General features: G+C 50.7%; 1 protein-coding gene across 2 annotated transcripts in view; it reads left to right on the top strand.

The window, feature by feature from the left end:
- Positions 1 to 1,756: 1,756 nt before the first annotated feature.
- The window catches only part of Plcg1 (phospholipase C gamma 1), a 32,435-nt gene continuing 11,739 nt past the window's right edge, over positions 1,757 to 22,452 (top strand). The window contains exons 1-9 of one of the 2 annotated variants that reach the window (XM_038329679.2): positions 1,757 to 1,796; positions 2,172 to 2,475; positions 18,508 to 18,660; positions 18,742 to 18,835; positions 18,982 to 19,029; positions 21,630 to 21,714; positions 21,810 to 21,893; positions 22,104 to 22,138; positions 22,323 to 22,395. In XM_038329679.2, coding sequence (XP_038185607.1) covers positions 2,259 to 2,475; positions 18,508 to 18,660; positions 18,742 to 18,835; positions 18,982 to 19,029; positions 21,630 to 21,714; positions 21,810 to 21,893; positions 22,104 to 22,138; positions 22,323 to 22,395 — 789 coding nt within the window. In that variant the 5' untranslated portion in view covers positions 1,757 to 1,796; positions 2,172 to 2,258. The remainder of the gene's footprint in view (positions 1,797 to 2,171; positions 2,476 to 18,507; positions 18,661 to 18,741; positions 18,836 to 18,981; positions 19,030 to 21,629; positions 21,715 to 21,809; positions 21,894 to 22,103; positions 22,139 to 22,322; positions 22,396 to 22,452) is intronic. The other variant, XM_038329680.2, reaches the window with a different exon arrangement.

The raw sequence follows: 22,452 nt of genomic DNA, 5'->3' as shown, positions 1-22,452 counted from the left end.
AGGTCCTATTCAGCCCCATTTGTTTTCTTGGTATCATCCTGGCGGATAATTCCCCTCCACCGAGTAAACCCCAGCATCCTTTCTAGCCTAGGCCCTTTGTACATGCTATTACTGTTGCCTGGAAAGTACTTTCCTCCAGCCCACCATTAAAATGCATTTGATCTTCTTATATTTGGTCTTTCTTGAAGTCCTATAGCCTTAGCTAGTAACAGACCACCAAGATTTACCTCAGCTAGTGGCTCTCGTGAAACAGAAACACATGGAATCAGGTTCCACTAGTTATGTGGCCTCACTTCGTCATGCAGCTCTGAAACCTTGATTTGAAGATAATATGAGCATTAGTTGTGCAAGCCAGGGTCAAGCATTGGGTCAATTCCAGTTCCCTCATTCCGACATTAAAGGCCTGTCACTAGGTGGCAGTCAGTCCATCTCAACTACCCCATCCCTTAGGACAAAGTTCCTCACTATTATACTGAATTTTGAGATTTTTGAGGGTAACACTGGAGGGAAACAGCATACAGGTCACCACTTCAGCAAGGCAAAGCTGGAGGTGGCCCAGCTGGGTGGGTGGGTTTGCTGAACACACGCGCTCACAAGTTCTAGTCTCCCAAAACCCAGGGAAGTTTTTCTGTATCCGCCGGCTGTTCTGTAGCACTTCTCACCACCGAAATGCTACTATCCAGAGCTGCATGGTAGCTAGCTGCCCACCTAACTGCTCAACACTGGCAGACACCGTAGGTTCACGGTGCTGTCCAGAGAATGGCCTGAGGAAGTCAGGTTTTAAATATATTCAACAGCCGCAGACGAGTGGCGAGCAGAGCAAAGGGTCAGTGGTGAGAGACGAAGCAGGAGCGAGAGGCAGGGGAAGACAAGGACTGCTGGGCCATGAAGGCAGTGCTGATTTGAAGCGCAGTGGGAATTCTCGTGCGCAGTTAAAAGGATCACAACTTAATTCCATTTTAGTGGTAAATCCTGAAGGACAGATGCAGGCAAGACCCAAGAGGACAGTGTACGGAAGGGGGTGATGGGGCCTTGGGATCATGGCCTGAGTGGAGAGAGCCCCAAAGTCAAGAGGGAAGGAAGAGCCTCAGCAGATTACCTAGGGGTGAGGCCGAGGAAAAGGGGCTCCTGGCAAGGTGAGGCCTTTCCAGTTTACTGCCAGGCAGGGAGGGGTGAAGCCAGTGAAAGGAGCCATGTGATGAGGATGGCAAGGCTGTGGTGCAGATAATGGGATGCCAGGGTCGGGGGAGGTCAGGGGAGAGCCAGGATTGGCGTCACCTGTGTCTGCGCAGAGGCGAAGCCAGCGGAACGGTCGGCTCGACCTGACAACTGGCCCAGCACTGAGTCCAGAGGACAGCAAGCTTCTGGGGCGAGGAAGGATCCGCGCCGGGGCAGACACACAAAGCTGAGGAAAAACCAGAGTGTCGGAAAAGCATCCGCAGGTAGGGTGCGGGCGGAGCGTGAGGCGGTCAGCGGCCCACGCACGAGAGAGAGGCCTCGAAGGCCACGCAGCCCGCGGCCGAGGGTCTCAGGGCCCGACCCACGCCTGCAGGGTCTCTTCCCGCGAGGACATCCTCGAAGGCCACCCCAGGACCAGTTCGCGCTACCCTCCTAAGAGACGCCTGTGGCGAGGGGGAGGGGCGGGCAGGCTGTCACTCACGGCCCGCTGGCCAATCCGCGGGTGCGCCCCTCCCCGGAGAGGGTACGCGGCGGGTCCGCCCCCGCCGCCGCCGCCGCCGCCGCGGGTGTAAGGCGGCCAGCCTGGCGCGGCTTCCTCCGCCAGGCAGCCCGCCCAGGTAACCAGGTTCGGCGGGCGGGCGGGCCGGGGGTCGCGCCGTGCCCTCACTCCCCAGGAGACGTGCACACCGCGGCCGGGTCCGTGCGGGAGGGAGGCTCGTGTGTGCGCCTGACTGACTGACGGGCCGCAGCCTGTGGGCGGGGTTGCGTGCGTGACGGGCAGCCGTGCCCCGCGCCCTGTCAGGGCCCGCGCAGGGAAAGCTGCGGGCCCGAGGGACAGGTCCTCCCTCCGAGGCCTGCCCTGGGTGGCGGGGCGCAGGCGCGGCGGCGGGCGGGGGTCGTCCCCAGGAGCGCCTTTGTTCCCGGCGCGCCGAGGGCGGAGCATCGCCCCGCCCCGCCCCCGCGCTCAGTCCCCGCCCCGTGTCCGCCCGCAGGAGCCGCCACCGGGTCCCGCTTGCCTCCCTGGCTGCCGCCTCCGCCGCCCCGGGCCCGCCAGCCTGCGTCGCCGAGGTCGCTGCAGCATGGCGGGCGCCGCGACCCCTTGCGCCAATGGCTGCGGGCCCGGCGCGCCCTCCGAAGCCGAGGTGCTGCACCTCTGCCGCAGCCTCGAGGTGGGCACCGTCATGACTTTGTTCTACTCCAAGAAGTCGCAGCGGCCGGAACGGAAGACCTTCCAGGTCAAATTGGAGACGCGCCAGATCACATGGAGCCGCGGCGCCGACAAGATCGAGGGGTCCAGTAAGTGCGCCCCTGTCCAGCTTGGCTCGCGCCCTCCCGCTTCCCAAACACTTGGGTAAACTTTCGGGCCTCGCGCCTCGCGCCTGGTCTCCGCCTAGTCCCTGGTGATCACTCTGGGAGGGGGGCATCCGGGTCTTGGATCACCTGATAGGACACCCCCTCCCCACAGAGGGGAGTGTTCCAGGCACTTTGCCCTGAGGCCTAAAAAGTCCTCACTGTCTAGACAAGTGGAGCGGGATTCTGGCCCCTAGAACCGGGCCGCTGTCAGCAGCGGTGAGGGAAAGCCGAGCCAGAGGCCCCTCACCCAGCCTGAGGACCTGGGGGAGCGACAAGACCTTCCTGCCCACTGCCATTTCCCCAGAGAGTGCTGTCTGTGAAAGTCCGAGAGCTCCCGGACGGGCACAAGAACCTCTGGAATCCCCATGTAGAACTTAGGCAGATGTTGAGCTAGGGCTGGTTTTGGAGCATAGCGGGGCCTACTCATCTCTCTCTTGGAGACAGGGAAGAATGTGGTCCTTTGGGAGGGTGGGAGTAGAAAAACTGAAAGAAAACAGTGGCCGTTTTCTCCCCCGGTTGCTTCTTTTGTCCCAAGTCTGAGTTTTGGAGGTTTGTGTTACTAGGCAGACATCCAGAGCCATCGCCGGGGCTCTTGGTAAAACGACGGGGCCCCTTTGCTCTTGCAAGCTTGTAACAAGGAGCATAGCCTCAGAAGGGCTCCTAGGGCCTTGGGGTCAGGTACTCTTGGCAACTCTTTGTGTTGAATGTTCTAGTGACCTTAGGGGAGCCCAGAGTTGCTCCCCTGGTTTCCTGCCTCAGCCTTCAGGCCTGAGCTTGGAGGGTTTACACAAGTCTCTGCTGACAAGAGTGAAGAAGAGGTTTTAAGAAACCTCAGCTCTTCTGAGAGTCATTTTCCTTGGTGTGAGGCTGGATACAGCTCTGGCCTCCCAGCTGAGATGCTGTCTTTGCAGCTCCAGGCTTGAATTGGTTCTTGCAAGGACCCCAAAGAGACTGTGATTGGAGAGATCTAGTCTCCGAGCCAGGTCTGTGTTGGGGGTGGGGGAAGGTTGTCAGGAAGTAATAACGGAGAGAAGGTTCCACAGATCTTCCTGGGTATGATGTTCGTGTGTGTAGATGGGTGAGGAGATGAGGAGGAAGGAAGGTTTTTGTGGTAAGGCAGCCATTCTCAACTGCAAACTTCAGGTCTGACACAGCCACCAGACAGAAGTGGCACTTAGCGTCAGGGCCTCATCAGCCTGACCTCCACTGGAAGAGCATTTCGGTGATTTAAGAAACCATGGTTTCCAGTGTGGGGGAATTGCAGACAGTTTGGGAGGTCCTGAGACCGACATCCCAATATCAGGTTGCAGGTTGCATGGCCACCTCTTACATTTATAGTCTGTCCTCTGTTTAAGTGGTGGCATTAGTTCTCTTGATAATAGCTGTATTCTAAACATGTGTGTGACCAGTAGGCAGTATGTGTCTGTAGCCCAGTGGTTGAAGACAGGTATGCATTTGAAGTCAGTTTGTTAGTTGTATGCCACCTAGCCGGGTGCTTTCCTTCTCTCAGCCTTGGTTCCTCTGTAAGTTAGTGTGTTTACTTATAAGTGGTCATTCTTGGAAGGGAGGTAGGTAGTTGGAGTGAAGTAAGCGTTAACTACCTTATAGATGTGAGCTGATGTTGCAGAGGCTTAAAAAACAGTTGTTAGTAACAATAGCCATGGTAGATGACACTGTCCTCCTAGACCCTGGGTTGGGGCTCTGAGGGAGGTCTAATATGGCTCTTTTTTTTTCTTTGAGATAGGGTTTACTTTGTGTATCTTTGGATCCTGTTTTGCTCTTATAGCTGGCCTTGAACTCACAGGGATCCCCTTGCTTGTGCTGGGATTAAAGGCGTGTGCCACCACTGCCCGGCCCCTAATGTGGCTCTTAAGAAAGAGCTTGGAGGAAGGAGGGCTGAGAGAGGGTCTCATTCACTTAACTCACTACCCGTATAAAAGAGGAAACTATTATTTTGTCACACGCCTGTTCACTCATCCTACATGTAGACCATGTTTCTGTAGAAAAAAATGTTTGGAGTTTTGTATATTGGATGTCTTTGTAAGTTGGGGCCTAGACAGAAAGAAGGGGTTTGGGGTTTGGAGAGAAGACCAGCTAGTCCATTTTGTCCCACTCAGGTCTTTGAGGGTTGGAGACAGGAATGCAGAGGACCTCATTTTCCCAGACCTGCAAGGATCACCCAGAGATATGCAGGTTTTCATTGAGCCTGGCCCTTTGCTCTTTGGGGCCATATTAAAGGCTAGGAGCCTGCCCCACTTCTGCCTGTTTGTACCTCACTACCTTGGTGGGTCCTCTACCACCTGCTCAGATGCCTCGGGTGTTTGACTTTTTGCTGATAACCCTAGCCTTGCCTGAGGAGGGAGAAAGGCTGCCACTGCCTTCAGGGTGCTGTGGCCCTGAAGGACAGACTGCCGTTCCCTAACCCTGTCTTCTCTCACTTTGGCACTGGTGAAACAAATGGACTTCTTCTGATGAGAGGCAGCAGCGTGGCTTGGAAGGGGCGGAAGGTGCTTTGGGTGTGTATGTGTGTGACCAGAATTAGGCTTGAGGTTGGCATTTATGTTGCAGAATTTCGGGGAGTTAAAAGCAGTCATAGACTTCCTGCTCAGTGCTAAAGAGACTTTTCACTCTGGCTGCCTGGCCGATCTTTACAGGGACTGTGTTCTCAGGTTGTGTTGGCAGCAGGTCTTGGCCCCATGCTTTCTGTAGCCTTTGTTGCTCCTTTTAAGAAGAAACCTCCATATTTAGACGGTTAAGACCTCTGGAGCATCTGCATCCTAGACAGCTCTCCTAGGCTCTGGCTCTGTAGTTTTTCATACTGTGCCTCTGTAGTGGGACAGTTGAGACCCATGCTTAGTTGAGGACCACTGTTGGTCCAGTAGCTCCAGTGAAGACTAATGGTATGCTGTGATTGGTGGGACGTGGCTCCTGTAGTTGAGGGCGCCTGGCTGGTGAGGACTAGGCCTCTGCTCTATCACCTAGCTGCTCGTTGTGCTGGCTAGGTACTCCCAGTGAGAGAACTCCAAGAGCATGTGCCGGAAGTTCCAGAGCTAGCCATCCCTGCCATGTGTTTCCTTTTTGTCTCATTTTTCCAGGGGAAGTCAGACCTCTTTCTGTTTCCTCAGTACCCCACGCTTGTCTGGTGTGAGCTTCCAGGTTTCCCGTCCAGAGGTGGGGACGGGGGGCTGGAGGGCTTTGTTTTCTCTGAACCTGCTTCACAGATGACTAGCAAAGCTGAGCAAACCCAGAACGAGGAAGCCTGGCACCTCTAGCTTCTCCCAGGACTTTGTGTTGGGAAGGGGTGGTTTACATAGATGCATAGACTTGAGTGGGAGATCTTGACCATTGCTTCAGGTGGCCCCTTGGCAGGATGGTCATTTATTTGTTCAATAGACATTGTTTGCATTGAGTGCATTGATGAGAAAAACGGGTGAGTGGGGCTGAGTGCAGAGTTGAGTAGTTGGCTGCACTGGGCAGCAAACTCCGTGCTCAGCTCACCTGCTCTGTGGTCTCGACCCTGTACTTAACCTTCCGAGCTTCTCATCTGTGAAGGGGAATGGAAGAATATCTGTGTAAAGTACTTGGCATCAAGTGTGGTGTCTGTGGAATCTGACAGGAGAGAGAGTCCCCAGCAGGACCAGCTTAGAAGAGATGTGTGTGTGTTGTAGTCAAAGGCTGGTGCATGGCCATCAAGTCCTTTGGTAAAGGGCAAGAAGCTGTGCCTCTGTGGTTGGTGCTTTTTGCTACCATGGGTATTTGTGTGGAGAAAAGACAGTTGGCTGGGAGCTGTGGCTTGGGTGAAGACATTGTGTTGGTTTGTTTCTGAGCCAGTTCAAGATTGAATTGGTCTTGCTATCTGAATGATAGAGGACACCCAGTCTTCCAGGAAGTGCTCTGCCACAGCCCAGAGTGGTAGGGTCACATCCGCTTCTACTACCTCAGTGTTTCTTTCCACTCCGTCTCCTTTCCCGTGGAACATGGTTTCAAGGGCAGTGTATCCTAGCTGAATATAGCGGAGGAAGTGGGAAGTAGAAGCCTGCTGTTGGTTCTTGCTCTTCTCTGCTCTCTCGTGAAGAGAAGTCAATGTGTAGACTTAGGAGAGTCTCTGGAGGGTGTGGGGTAGGACTGAATGTTTTGGTGCACCGTGTAGTCACTGCCTTGGAGGAATCTCTGATAGTAACAAGGAATGCCTGGATGTCCTTGGGCAGCTAGCCCGACCCTTGTGGTAACTGAGCTGTGACTACTCAGATGTGTTCTTCTGACCCTAGGTAAGTTACTTTTTAGCTTCTCAGCCTGTTCTATAAAACAATTCTTAGCCAGGTGTGGCAAGTTCAAAGCCATCTTGGCTACGTAGTGAGTTATAGACCAGCCTAGGCTACAGAGTGAGACCAGTCTCAAAAAACAAAAGACAGACAGCAGAATTCTTCCTCCTGGAGTTTAGGTTAAGGCTAACGGAGTAAGATTGTATATAACATAAGAGATTTTTGTAAAAATGGCCAGCACAACCTTTGATGCCTACGGACTCTTAGGTATGCCTTCCCTCTGTTCTCCTCTTAGTCAACAGCCAGGTTCTGCTTTCCACCGAGTGTTGCTGGGTGGGAGCCCGTTGTTGCCTTGAGTTTGGGTGCAGAGAACAGGGCATCAGAAAGATTGGTATTAGAATGGTGCGTGGCGCGTTTTCTCATCCCTAGCTCCGTGCGTTCAGGGAAGGAGGAATTGTTGTCCCTGTCGCAGAGAGAAGCAAACAGAGGTCCCGAGAGTGAGGTCATGGAGTAAGTTTACAGTTAAGTGTGGGATTTCTGATTCCTCCTATAGTGTTGTTTATTCTCCCACTCTGGGAAACTAACAATAAGGTGGACCATTCTATAGATACACGACCTCTATTCTGTGCTCTGGCCAAATGTGTTTACCCAGCCCAGGCTTTCATCTGTGGAGAAGCTAGATACTTGTCACCTCCATACCGGTTGTTCTGGCCAGGGGTACTTGGATAGCCAGATACCTAGCTTTCCAGACCTTCCCTCCTACAGTGAAGGTGCTGTCTACCTTCATGGAAGCCAGAGCACCTCATCCCTGGACTTGCTCTCACTAGTTCCTGCTAACAGCCCATCAGCACTTCTCCAGAGGAAAGGATCAAGAAGCACCTTCCCAGGGTCTCCTCACAACAGACTTCAGGGTGCCTCTACTCCTATATGGCTACACCAGGTGTTAGGTGGGCCTAGCTGCTTTGTGCTGGGCTCACTAAGCTGCCAGTTTATGGTATTAGCAGATCACTAAATGGGTTGCTTTTCATGGCAACACAGCCACTTTCCTTAAGAAGGGAGGGAGCAGAGAAGCTGGAGAGATGGTTCAGTGGTTAGAGCAGTGGCTGCTCTTCAGAGGTCCCAGTTGTAATTCCCAGCACCCATGTGGTATCCTAGCAGGGAATCTAATGCCCTTTCATGGCCTCCATGGGCATTGCATGCAGACATGCATTCAGACAAATATTCATATATATATATATATATATATATATATATATATATATAAAATAAACATACATATATGCATTCAGGCAAATATTCATGTATATAAAATAAAAATACATCTCAATAAAAAAAGAAGCCTGGCTTCCTTGGACCTCACTGGATCGTTAAACAAGAAAGGTACCACGTGTGCTCTGGCTTCTCACTGTGGCAAGCATTGTTAAGTCTAGTAGCGAACATACAGTTAGGGCAGATACAGCCAGACAAATAATTACAGGGTGTGGGGAGTGCTGTGCCGGGAAACAAGCATGGGCCCCTCTATCCAAAGGGTGGTTGAGGGCATGCTGCAAGGACAAAGGCCCCTACCGCTGGCTGGTGGCAGAAAGGTTCATTTGTCCTTTATGCTAGCTACATATACCATCCATCTATGCTGTCACTGTCTTTGGAGAGTGGCCTCAGTTCTCTAGGTTAGCCCTGTGGTGCTGACCTGAACACTGGGCAAACTAGACTACAGAGGAATCTGGAGCCTTTCTCTGTAAAGCTAGGTACCGTGTGCACGACCTTTGAGAAAGTCTTAGCATTTAGACTTTGAAGCCCTTATATAATGTCCCTGCCCTTAGACTTTACTTAAGTAGAGTTGCCCCCTGGGCATCATCTGTTGTGGCCTTAGTGTTTCTCCTATAACTGCAGAAGTAGAGCGTCTTAAAACCTTTTTCATGGCTGCTCCCACAGCTCCATGGCTTCATATGTGAAGCCTCTGGAGAGTTGGGGATCCAGGCTCCTGGAGGCTTCTAGAGAATCTGCTTGTTGGCCCCCAGAGAGCAGAGAAAGGAGTACTAGGCCATGAACTGACTCCTGGGGAGCTGTGGGGAGAGGTGGTGGGGACAGTGGAGTAGATTTCAAGTGTCTTACTTGCAGTCCTGGCTCAGGCTGTGGTGCTCTCGCTCTCTCCTTTCAAGGAGAGTTTTGAGGTGGTGCTGGGCTAGCCTCTTGAGAGGCTGTAGTGGCTTTGTGCCCAGCACAAGTATGAGTGCTCTACCCTCACCTCCTAGGAACCAGGCCCATCCTGGGGGAAGCAGGGAGGGGCTACTTTTTATAGCCCGCATAGAGGCTTTGTGTATAGGCTCTGCTGCTTCCTTCCGGCTCTGGCCCTTCCCGTGTTGGCCAGAGGCCCTGGCTTCAGCAAAATTCAGGAGTAAATGGGGCGAGGCTTTCTCCAGCAGAAGACTGGCATCTCCTTTATTGAACCCAGGCTAGGCAGAGAGAACTTGCTTTGGGGGCATTTGCAGTCTGGAACATGGAGCATATTTAAACGGGGCTGACAGGAGGCAGTCCTGTCTGTCATACAGTGCTGAGGACTGAGCTAGAGGGCCCAGTGGAGTTGGCCTCTCTCTCTGGCAGTTCACCCTGCTCCGTAGAGTCCCCTCCCCATTGACTGAAACATCAGCACTGGGTAGAGGCTCTTGCAGTGCCTGGGAGCAGAACACAGACAGATGAGAAGTGCACTGGCCGGACCGGGGAGAGACCATGATAGCCCACAGCCAGTGTGACACCATTTGTCTATGGAACTAATTTTTCTTCAGCTCAGGAGGGGCTTTCATTTTGGGATTGGCTTCTAGGAGACAATGCTGAGTTGAAGTCTTGTGAAGTGATTCTTGAGAACCTGTAGGAGGGTCGGAGTGCCCTTGGCTTGGCCATAGCTGTGCTAAGAATAAGGCTGTGTAGGTAGATGTGGGTGTGTGCTGGGGAGATTCTAGCCTCAGGCCCAGTAGCAGGCCTAAGTTCATAGGATGATTAGCCTAAGAAAGGGGAGGAAAGCCTCAGTCAGTCACAGGTCCCACAGGTTTCTCAGCCTCTAGAGGTCATAGGTCAGCACAGTTCCCTCATTTAACAGGTTGGGGTATCGACCCAGGCAGTGATGACCCTTCTGAGACTCTGCAGACCACCCCAATGGTCCCACCTGATGCTTCACAAGTTGGAGCAGCTTTTTTCTTTCCACCCAGTCACTTCTTCACCCACAACATATCCACTGGGGAGGTTCAAAGGTGACAGTGGCACTTTGTCAGGGGTTTGTGGCGGTGACGTGAGAGCAAAGTACCTGGTCCAGACTGCTCCCAGGAGGCTGTCCTCAGATTTCTGCATTGAGAACTGGCCTGTACTAGAAACCTGAAGTTCTGTACTAGGATGTGCATTGGTGGGGGATGGGGTGAGGGGTTACTAAAACTGGGGGTAGGCTCACAAGGTCTCTCTTACTTGAGAGGTGGAGAGAATTTCAAAGGATCTAATCTAGGCTTCCTGGATAGACAGAGACCAAGTTCCCCTGTGGGTTGAAGACAGAGACTAGATCTTTTCTGGGGCCTTGTTTCTTTAGGAATAAAAGGGGAGTGGCTTGGGCTGGTAAGACCCAGAGAGTGTGGCAGGTGTTGTGGAGGGGCTGGGCCACACAGCTCTAAGGCAGGAAAAACTTCTTGGGGTATAAAGAAATAAGACTTCCACATCATAAGACATCACCAGACCTCCAAATTGATGACTTCCTTTGTCATTGAGATTTAACCCCTGTGACCGTCTGTGGGGTTTAAGACTGACTCTACTTGCACAAGCAAAAGGTGAGCAAATTTACTAAGGAGTTTTGCCAAAGGAAGTTCTGAAGCTGCTGTACTCCTTTGTGGGACAGAGATCCCAGACTCTTCTTTCCCCTCCTAACCTACTGCCTGTCCTCTGCCCTCTGGGAGGGCCTTGCAGAGCCATCTGCAAGCATCAGAGGCTAGAGGTCTCACTTACCTGCTGGGCAGGGGTAGGTTGGTCAGCCAAGAAAGACTCTGAGTATAATTTCCTTTCCTTGCACCATGTGTTCAGTTCCTGCTAGGCATGGAGCAGTGCAGACATGGTTTATATCCTCAAGGAATTTACAGAAAACAGCCAGATAGCCTAAAACACACTTGAGAACTGAGAGAGAGATAGCTTAGTGGGTAAACACACTTGCCATGGAAGCCTGATTGGCCTCTAACCAAACTGGAACCCATAGTTGTCCTCTGGCCTCCCCAAGTGTCATAGGATGTGTGCATTCTCGTGTGTGCGCGCGCGCACACACACACACACACACACACTAATAAGTTTAAAACAATACACATAAGACTTTTACAGTAAGAATGACACAAAGCAGCATGTATGGTGCAGCCTGGAGTCCTGCCATCCTCCTTGTGTTGCTCCCACTTGGCGGCTTCCCACAGGGATCCCAAGGCAGCACAGAACACAAGCCCAGGGCACATACAGCTTGGCACTGAAATATCTTTGGCTCTGCCACTCGCCAACTGTCACCTTGGGTAGGATCATTAGCCACTCTGTGCTCAGTGTCCTCGCTTGGAAAATGGGAACCCTATACTTGCTTCATAGTATTAGTTGTAAGGATGAAATAGCACAGTTTAATTAAGAGCTTTATGTAATATGCACAGCAAATGTGCAAAAGATTAGTGACAGGATGCCAGATGTCACTCTTGCTGCTGCTGCCCTTCCCACCCAACAGAGACAACGACCTCATCCTCTGTGCTTTGCAGTTTCTGAGAAATGTCTGTCTGTAGACTCTGTTTAACATAATCTTCCTAGCACGGTACAAGCTTAATCCTTCCTCCATGGTCAAGCTCCAACACCTAGCATGATGTCCTTACAGTTGCTCATTGTGAATTACAGAGTCAGCTGAACTTGGAGGGTTGGATTGGGGGTTGGTGAGAACCAAAGGATTCAAAAAACTTCAAAGTGTGTGTATGTTTTGAGGTCAGGAAACAACTTGAGGGAGCTGGTTTTCTCCTTTCACCATGTGGATCCCGGGGATTGAACTCAGGTCACCAGGCTTGACAATAAGTGCCTTTTCCTGCTGAGCCATATTGCTAGGCCTGAGAAAAAGAAATCTTAACCTTTTGAAGTTTTCAGTTCATGTACCTGTTTGAATGGTAATATTGTTGGTGTATCCAGAGGAGCCTAGGGTTTGGGTGAGAGAACACAATATTTGGCTTGAAGTTTGTCTTTGTGTGTGTGTGTGTGTGTGTGTGTGTGTGTAGGAATAGGAAGTGAGCAGTTGGAATGTAGTGTCAGACATGTAGAGGCTAGCGACGGTGTGTGAAGCAGAAGGAATTACAGCTGTGGCCATGACTGTCACTGAGATGGCAGTGACACCAGAAGAGGAGAGGACTCTGGCCCATGTTTAATGGCAGTTGGCCTGTAGCTCACAAAGAAGCAAGAAGGTCTGGACAAGGTTGTGTGGAGAAAGTCAAGAGCAGAACACCAAAGAGAGGGGAGGTTGTGGACACACAGCACCACAGATGTCTCCCCGCTGTTCCATTCTCTGCATGACCTCATAGTTATCTGCTTCCCCATCTGTTTCCTTGTTAGGCTGGGATTTTCTGAAGGGCAGGAACTCAGTGCCTATTGATATGTTTCCCCAGGACCCAGCTCAGAGCCTGGTGTGGAGGAGACAGATGCTGGGAACTAGCAGAGCCACAGGACAAGTGACGTGAGGTCCCTTCAGGCTCTGTCTTCTATATGAGGTCTTCTTTCTCTCTTCTCTCCCTTTGGGACCTACATATGCTGTTGCCATTGAAATAAGCTATGTTTTAGGAAAGAGTGCTGCCTGCCTAGGCAGTGTGAAGCCGTCTGACCTTCTTTCTTTTGCTCCATATACCCAATATCAGAGTTAGTATTACCATGGGGACACTCCAGAGCCCCATCTGCCATGAATCACCATTTGATAAAACCCCTTGGGCCCTCCATTCCTCATTTACCTAAAGAGAAGAGTCATCTGGAATCTAGACTCTAGGTGGCTTGCATGTTGGTGAGGATTTTGGGCTGTGCAGCTGTAACCTGAAGCAATTTGTACATCACAAAGCAAGGTCCCATGTAGGGATCCCATGGACCTCTATCCAGCTGTCTGAATGGCTGTTTCCTGTTTACCAAGGTAGGAAAGAGGCTGAATGTGGTTAGGCCCAGCTGCTCTTCTCAGTCAGGGTGTTGGAGGCAGTCTCTTGTGGTGTAACCTGGTTTGGCTAAGGTTCCAAGGAGGGGTTTTGTCCCTTTTGTCCACAGTTGCTGGTGTGGCAGCAGCTGCTTTTGCTTCACAGGCACAGGAAGGACAGTGTGTCATGGTGCCATCTTCCTTTGCCATGTGACCCCATGACCGTATATGTGGAGATATCTGTCTGTGGGGCTGTTTAGAAAGTGGCTTTGCCGGAGGTGGGGAATTTTAGGACAAGAGCTCTGGCCCAGAGTCTTGGGTCTAAATTAAGGTTTTGGATTTTGTTCCTTCATTCCCAGGCTCTGTACTGAAGATCCCTAAAAAGAGTTAGTGCCCCATTCTTTATATATATATATATATATATATATATATATATATATATATATATAATTTTTTTAAAGATTTTATTTATTTATTACATATAGTGTTCTGCCTGCGTGTTTGCCTGCAGGCCAGAAGAGAGCACGAGATCTCATTACAGATGGTTGTGAGCCACCATGTGAACTCAGGACCTCTGGAAGAACAGCCAGTGCTCTTAACCTCTGAGCCATCTCTCCAGCCCGCCCCATTCTTTTTATTCCCTTTCTCTAGTGCTCCTGCTGTCCTAGGTTGTAGACTGTTCACCTGTTGCCCATCTCTGCAGTGGATGCACAGGATGACTGTCCTGTGATGGGCTGGAGAGCTGACTGCAGGCATGTGCTGAGCCTGGTGGCTGGGAAGTAGGGCGCCTTCAGGAGCTGGTCTCCAGAAAAGCCCTCTTCTCCACTTCCCAGCTTCAGGTGTATCTGCCATTTAGCTTGTCTCTGTAGCAGCCCCGTCTCTTCTGCATAGTCAGTGAGTTGAATGCTGTCTGAGGTGTGGGAGTCTATTCTGCAGAAGCTGGTTCTCATCTAGCCCTGAGTGTTACCTTCATAGTGCTTGGGGTGCCTCAGATGAGAAGTCTGTGTAGACCCAGCTGTCTTGGGACCTACTCCGGAGGTCAGGCTGGTTTCGAACTCACAGAGATTCACCTGCCTCTGCTTTTGAGTGCTGGGATTAAAGGTATGTGCCACCCAGTCTTTTAAAGGGACACTAACTGCCATTCTTAGCATGTCCTGAAGGTTTTTGCTGTCTATGTAAACCTCGTCAAGATCCAGGTGCTGTGCCCTGAGTAAGGCTGCTCCCTAGTCTTCAGGGTCTCAGGTCAGAAGTCTGTCCCTGGGCTGAGGAAGACAGAGAAGACAGGAGAGGAGGAGATGGACAGGGAGTAAGTGGCCTTTCCAGAGCCTCTGGCCTCATCGTACACTTTGATTTTTATAACTTTAGTCTTGAGTCATCTGCCTCAGATCTTAGAGATGGCTCCAAATGCCAGGCAGCAAACACATTTCAACTCCTACCAAACCCAAAGTCTAAAAGATTGGAATGGTGGGGCAATGGGGGCTAATTCCCCAAGTGGGTGTTGGGGAGGCATGTGCACCCTCTCACTGATACCCTTATTATTGGTCTCTTTGTTTTTCTGGACTGTACCACTGGAATATACATGCCTACACTGTAGGAGTGTGCAGGTTGGGGTGCTGCAGGCTCAGGAAGCAGGGTCTTAGCTCATCTTTGTATATTCTAATCAGAACATGAGTCCTGCTCCCCACAAAGTACTCATAAGGCCCACTTGTGAGCTGACAAATAGCTGCTTGGGTTCAGGAAGGTGGCCTTTATCTTCATAAAACTTTTGAAGGTTTGAGTTTGCCCTCTGAACAGAGTCCTAGCAGGCTGCTGTGTTCATCTTCCCTAGGTCTATTTTTCATAAGCCCCGTGCCAATAACACTAGATACAAAGACATGTGCGTCCCAGCAAGGCCCTTACCTTGTAAAGTGGAGGAAACTGAACCTGAAAGAGGGACTGCCAGAACCTCACAGCTTGACTTGAAAGGCCCTGTAGTTCCTGGTTTTCCTTGCTAGGCCTGGCAGCTTCAGAAGCAGATGGTCAGGGCAGGCTTTCTTAGGATGCAGGAGTAGGTAGATCTCCAGAAGGGGCACTGAGGAGTACAGGTACCCAGGATTCTGCCTGGTATACCCGATTCTCTGACCTCAGAGCCACCATGTGATGCTGGTCCTTAGCACAGGTGTGGGTGGTTCCTCCCAATCCAAATCCCTTTGAAAAGAGCACGTTGACAGTACCTCAGACCTGTGATCTCAACACTCTAAAGGCTAAATTCTGGAAAATTGCAGATCCAGGGCTGTCTCAAAAAGAAAGAAACAGAAGTAACAAAACAAAAACTTTTTTATAAGAAGTTTATTGCTTTCTTTATAAGAGTTTATTAAGATTAAGTGTGAAGGATTGGGTGTCCCTTACTTCCCTGGCAGCTGAGACCATTCCTAAAGCCTTGGTCAGCCTTCTTACTTGGCCTGGAGCCCTGGTCCTTGGAGGAGTGCATCCATGAAAGCTCCCGATAGACTGTGCTAGCTAGGCTGTGCCCCTTCAGGTCAGGGTAAGCCCTCAATTAGGCCATTGTCATCCTAGTTCCCCTGACTGGAAAAATCTGCTCTTGATTTCAGAGCATACCTTCTCTTCACTTTCCCAGCCCCTGGACATCAGGGACCTCCCAGTGTCCTGCATTTTCCTTTCCCCAGTGTTCCTCCAAACACTCTTCTTCCATAGTTTTTAGCGAGAAGGGAATGCTGGCTCATGGGGCTCCAGACATAGGGAATGAACATCCAAGCATTTGTACACGCACACGTACAGACACACAAGTCATTCTTGACATACAGAAGGTCTCACCCATACCATGGCTGGGCTGACAAAGCAGAGGTGTCTGATTAGGGAGTCTCTTCCCTGTGGTGGCAGCTCCTGGGAACCAGTCTACACTCAGATAAGAGGAATGGCAATGTTTGTCCTAGATGCAGGAGGATCAGTAGAGATTACACAGGATGTGCTTTCAAGGGTCTGGTAGACTATTTCATTGCTGTTAGGTCTTTTCCAATCTGCTTCTGACTTCAGTGACTTAGAAAGCATCATGGTCATGCTATTGGAGGAGGAGCAGGGGGTCAGTGTGGGCTTAGAAGGGTGGTATGCCTGGCCTTCCTGCTCTATGCCTGCCTGCTCCTTGTCTAACCACATGCCTGCTCTGACTTTGGATTGGACTCTGCAAATGTGCCTATAACACAGAGCAGGCTAGGACTTAGCTGGGGCCCATGGACTTTATGGACATATATACATATGTACATATGTGTACAGATATATATGGGAGAACCACATGAAGTCTAACCATGAGCCTTGACTTTATAACTGCCTGCCTATTGTGTACATACCTTATTGTGTATAGCCTGTGGGATCTGGTGGGCAGCAGCAGGAGAGGCCCTAACTGTGGATCATGCAGAGGTGGGTGGGTACACATGCACACACCACACACACACATGAGAATGTGTGGGAGGGGAATGATAGCTTTGCACTGGGAGAATATTTTAGTTTCTGTTTCAAAGGGCAGAATTGGTGGTGGTTGTGTGGTATATGATGTAGGCATTTCCCCCAGTGGAAGCTCTTCCTCCCACCTATAGAAACTGTTAAGTTGTGGGTTTGTGACCCAACTCTCTCCACTCTTGTTCAAGAACCAAGTGGAACGCCTCTGCTTTACTCCATTCCTTTTTACGTCCCCCATCCATGTGCCTGCATCTTTCTCATTTTTGCATTCAGTCACTCAGTGGGTACTGGAAGGGCTCTGCCCGCCGTGGTGTATGAGGAACACACATTTCATAGCATGAGGCATTGAGAGGATGATTGCAGCAAGAGGAGCCTCGGGATCTTCAGTAGCAGAGAATCCAGTTGGAGAACTGGGAAGGTCAGGCTCTAGGATGAAGCGGGGCAGGAACAGTTGCTGTTCTTGCTGTAGGTCTGGTTTGGTTCGGCAGGATCACAGAAGGGGTAGGACAAAAGCTCCAGATAAAGCTCTGAGCCCTATCATGAGAACCTCAAAGGCTACAGAGGGAGTGGGTTTGTGGTGGGTTAGCAGTGGGTATCCTCAGGAGGGGAGTGTATGGGCCTATAGGACCAGGTATTCAAATAAATGTTTTCTGGTTCAGAAGAGTCAGGAAGGATGGGGAGTTGGTGAGAATTGTTTGACCAACAACAAAGTCAGGGCTTCCTGCTGGAGGAGAGACCTGAGGGCTTGGTTGGGGACAGAACTGGATCCAGGTAAAGCTAGTCTGTTTGTGGTAGCAGAGCAGGGGATAGGGCCAGAAGTGATGTCACAGTTCCAGGTGGGACAGATGATGGCTACTGTGGCTGGCTCAAGGGACAAGACAGGAAGACTGCGAGCTGCTGATTGGGGCCTTGGGGTATTCAAGCTATGCTGGTGTTCAAAACTAGAATCTACAGTCAGAAGGAGGACTGGTCAGAACATTTTAAGACATTCCCAAACTGAGGGAAAGCTCTGTATCAAGCCCGAATCTCTCTTCCTGGGCTGTGTTTGCCTCTTTCCAGGCTTGCAGCTCGCTCAGGAATGGAATAGGTGTTCAGTTGGGGCAGCTGTGGCAGGACCTCTCACACCTAAAGAGGCTCAGAGTCCACACCAGAGCAAGTGATGGCCAAGGAACAGCTCTCTCCATGTGGTATACTTAATCCCTGCGATCTTAGCGTCACTTTGGTCTTGCCAGTGTCCTCTCTGATCTTAGCACCTGCAGAAGTGGAACAGTGGGTGCGGGACAGCCATCACTCTGCCAAGACTCACAGTTAACCTGGGTGCATGCAGCCCACTGCAGCACTGTCCTCAGAAAACTGAGTTAGTTGGTGAGACTGCACCTGGGAGGAGTTAGATGTGTCACTAGCTCATAGTTGCACTGTCTGTCACTCAGGTTAGTGGCCAGAATAAACATTTACTTCTCAGCCCATGTATTTGCCTCACCTTTGCTTGTGAGAATAGGGGAGCAGATGAGAACCCCTTGGTAGCTGAGATAAGAATACCAAGCCTCACCAGCACAGGATGCCTGGCATTCTTGGACAGCCTTGGTCTTAGCCAGAACTAGACCTTTGCTAAGACTGGTATGGACATGTCTTTGGGGTGTGGGTCATTTCAGGATTTGCCAGTTTTCTGGGCCTGATCCAAGGTTCTGTCTGGGATTCTGAGACCAATCTAGACTTGCCCAGCCTTGCCTCTGGGACTTACAATTGGGTCTGCATGTGTATTGTGTTAGAAAGTAATCCACAAGGAACTGCCTTGGATCCTTATTTTTCCTTCTGGAGTTCAGCTCTGCTCCAGGTACAGGTGTATAGCCTGTACTCCCAGCAATGGAACAAAGATCGGGATGGGATAACACATCTACCTACCTGTCCCCAAAGAGCCTTAGCCTTAAAAAATAATAATAATAAAAAAAAAAGCCTACTAGATAAGCCCAGCTCTTTCTGTCACCTAGGATAACTATGAGTGGGTTCAGTCTGTCTCTTTGTGTTCCACTCCCTGAAGGAGGAAAGTGTGGAAGTGACTGAGAGGTACGGGTTGTGCGAACCTCCACCTGACCTTGGCCTTTACTACCTTCCCAGTTGATATCCGTGAGATCAAGGAGATCCGTCCGGGGAAGACATCACGGGACTTTGACCGCTACCAAGAAGACCCTGCCTTCCGGCCAGACCAATCACACTGCTTTGTCATCCTCTATGGAATGGAATTCCGCCTGAAGACCCTGAGCCTGCAAGGTGAGAGATGGGCTTAGAGGACGTGGGGTGCAGGCAAAGAGGGAGGATGTGCCCTTAGCTCAGCGTTTGCTCTGCTCACAGCCACATCTGAGGATGAAGTGAACATGTGGATCAAAGGCTTAACTTGGCTGATGGAGGATACATTGCAGGCAGCCACACCCCTGCAAATTGAGAGGTAAGACTCCTCTTCATGTGGTTAAGACCAGATGTCTTGGAGCCAGGGGAAAGGAGGCAGAGACCTCTCCACAGACAGTAACTGTTCTTCTCCTCAGGCTTCCCCTTAATTGGAGAAGGACCCTCACCTCAGGCTTCTCTCTGCAGGTGGCTCCGGAAGCAGTTCTATTCAGTGGATCGGAACCGTGAGGATCGGTAGGTGCTGAGCTGATGTGTGTGCCCAGAGCAATTGTGCATTTGAGCCAGAGGGCCCACAGAACTGAGCTACCTTGAGAGGGTTAAGGGTTCTGACACTGTAGGTCACACTGCCAAGAGTGGGCTACAGCACTGGCTCTGGGTCCTGGGAGGGTTGCTGGCTTCTAGAAGGACCAAGAGATGGAGGAAGCAAACATCAAATGGCATGCATGCTCTATATGCAACTTGTATTGTTGCAAGGCTCTCTGATAGTTCTCAGAGGCTGGAAGTCAGTCATGGGAGGTAAAAAGGAGCGACCTGCTCTGGCTTAGAATTTGCTCAGTGTCCTTGATAGCATTTCTATTGCTATGATGAGACACTATCACCAAAGCAGCTGGGGGAGGAAGGGTTTTCTGCTCACACTCCATAACACTGCTCATCACTGAAGGGAGTCAGCGTAGGAACTCAAGCAGGACAGGAACCTTGAGGCAGGAGCTGATGCAGAGACCATACAGAGGTGCTGCTTACCTGCTTGCTCCCCATGACTTGCTCAGCCTGCTTTCTTTTTTTCTTTTTTTCTTTTTTTTTTTTTCTCCTGAGACAGGGTTTCTCTGTGTAGCTTTGGAGCCTGTCCCAGAACTCACTCTGTAGACCAGGCTGGCCTCAAACTCACAGAGATCCACCTACCTCTGCCTCTCAAGTGCTTGGATTAAAGGTGTATACCACTACCACCCGGCTCAGCCTGCTTTCTTATAGAACCCAGGACCACCAGCCCAGAGTTGCCCCCCTACCCACCCATAAGGGACTGGGCCTAATTCTCACAAGTATCACTAATTAATAAAATGACCCACAGGCTTGCCTACAGCTGCTTTTTATGAAGGCATTTTCTCAGTTGAGGACCCCTGCTCTCCCTATGGCTCTAGCTTATGACAAGCTGACAGAAAACTAGCCACCACATTCAAGATCCTATTGCTGAGTACAGGGTTAAGACGGTGTCCCACCATTCTGGGAAGAGCACGAGAGGGCTCAGTCTGGGGTAATAATGGTAGGAATTAGTTGGATTTCAACTATATTGTTTAAAATTATATTAAAAAGAATTTCCTAATCCTTTGATTTTTGGATGCAGAGAGAAGAGTTAGAGATTGAGATTTTGACTTGAGCAATTGGAAAGTGAAGTTGCCATTGGCTGAGACAGGAAGACAGTGGGAGGAACACATTGTTGGAGCTTAGGGTTCATTGTGGGTGTAGGTTCTATGATGCGTAGTAGATGTCCAGGTAGAGATAAGGTGTCACCAAGCAGGTAGGGTGAGTCCAGATGAGGGGCTGGGAGTAGTAACATAGCTGTGTATAAGGGTGGAGTGGAAAGTCTTGGGGTAGAGACAGTCACCTAAGGGACTCACTTAGCAAGAAACGTGGAGAGGCTCAGTGGCTGACTCCAGACTAGTACCACATGAGAAGCTAAGGAGCGGGAGTACGTTTACTCTCCTGATTGATAACATTGTAGGAATAGCAGTTTCAGCCCAGTGGTGAGAGCTCAGGCATAAAGGGAGTGAGTGCAGGTGAGTCTTGTAAGAGTGTCATCATGGAGGAGGAGACAGCAACAGTTAGAGAAACCTGTTTGTATACAGATAGGAAAAGGCAAGAACCAAGGCTTCTGTCTCATTGGTGGAAAATGAGACCTCTTGACAGCACCTACTTGACTGATTTAGGTTCAAGTGCCCCATGCAGAACAAACACTGACTCTAGAACTGGGTCATGACCCCTTTGGGAGTCAAAGGGTCCTTTCACAGGGGTTGCCTAAAACCATCTTTATATTCGAGATCTACATTACAATTCAAAACAGTAGCAAAATTATAGTTACGAAGTAGCAATGAAAATAATTTTATGGCTGGGGGTCACCACAGCCTGAGGAACTGTATTAAAGGCATTAGGAAGGTTGAGAGCCACTGCTCTAGAACATTCAATCTTATTGGTGCAGCTCTAAGCCCTAAGGGAATTTTGGTCCTTCCTGCCTATCTCTTAGACCAAAGGAGGAAGTGTGCCCCTAACTACAGTGCACTCTCCCAGGAGAGCATCCCTTTCCATCTTGTTCATCCTAGTCACAGGTCCTTGTCCTAGCCCCCATGCCTAGAAAGTAGCTTTCTCTGACATTTTTTCCTGGAGCCAGCTCACTGTCCAGCCTCAGGAGTATGCCCAGGCAGCAGCAGTTACCTGTGGCTAAGCAAGTCCATACTTTCCTCCCTGATGTTTATTGTGGGGTGTAGGTGAGCCTAGGGGCTGTGGATCCCAGGATATCCCAGTAGGTGGCAAACATCGTGAGTGGACACTGCCCTGTTCTGGACAGGCAAGCAAGATCTGAGCTGTGGGCAGCTGCTGGAGATGGCTTATTCATCCCCTCTTGCCTGACTTGCTTTCCTGAGCTTGATCACTTCTAGAATATTGAGCTTTTCCTTATTCACATGCAGAAATTGAGACCCAGAGAAAGGAAGACTTCTGTCACACCATGAACTTTGACCCAGTGTTGCCCTTAGGACTACAGGTTCCCAGAGTATAGCTGTTTACTTGTCTAGCCTCAGGTGTGCTCAGCCTACAGGTCAAAAGGATACTCTTTTTTTCCTCAGTATATCAGCCAAGGACTTGAAGAACATGCTGTCACAGGTCAACTACCGGGTCCCCAACATGCGCTTCCTACGAGAACGGCTGACGGTAATGGACACTTTGGGCTATCTACTGGTGGGGCAGGGGAAGCCAGCAGCTCCTGATAAGGGGCCTGACTGGCAGTTCTGCTCTGTACCATGTAGGACCTAGAACAGCGCAGCGGGGACATCACCTACGGGCAGTTTGCTCAGCTGTACCGCAGCCTCATGTACAGCGCCCAGAAGACGGTGCATGAGCCTCTTGCCCTCCCCTGCCCTTGCCCCAATTCCTCCCTCTACCTCCTAGTCCTGCTGCCCTGCTTTGGGGATTTTGGGTGCCATGCCATTACTCCAGCACCCCCCTCCCCTGGACATCTGCTTCCCTAGCCTTTTCTAAGAGCCCCTTTCCTTGCATGGTCTCCCAGGGCTCTTTCCCTGACCAGATTCTGTTTCCTGCAGATGGACCTCCCCTTCTTGGAAACCAGCACTTTGAGGTTTGGTTTGGAACAGCCGGTTGGGGTTCTTCTCTGGGTGGTTCCGGATCCAGGTGGGAAGCATTTGGGGTGGGGGTGAGGCATGGTAAACCATTGGGTGTCTCCATTAGCTGGGAGTTGCAAGGGGCCCCTTGTGGTCTGATTTGTCAGCCAGTTGCCAGGCACTTCCGTTCTTTCCCTGCAGGACTGGAGAGCGGCCGGAGCTCTGCCGGGTGTCCCTTTCTGAGTTCCAGCAGTTCCTCCTTGAGTACCAGGGGGTATGGCTGGGCCAGGGAGTGAGGCTAAAGGGTGGGTTCATCATTGGAGCCTTCTTC

This window comes from Arvicola amphibius, chromosome 5 (genome assembly GCF_903992535.2).
Source record: "Arvicola amphibius chromosome 5, mArvAmp1.2, whole genome shotgun sequence".
In the NCBI taxonomy this organism is placed as follows: domain Eukaryota; kingdom Metazoa; phylum Chordata; class Mammalia; order Rodentia; family Cricetidae; genus Arvicola; species Arvicola amphibius.
The sequence above is the reverse complement of the archived record's forward strand: the minus strand, read 5'-3'. Positions and strand labels throughout refer to the sequence as shown.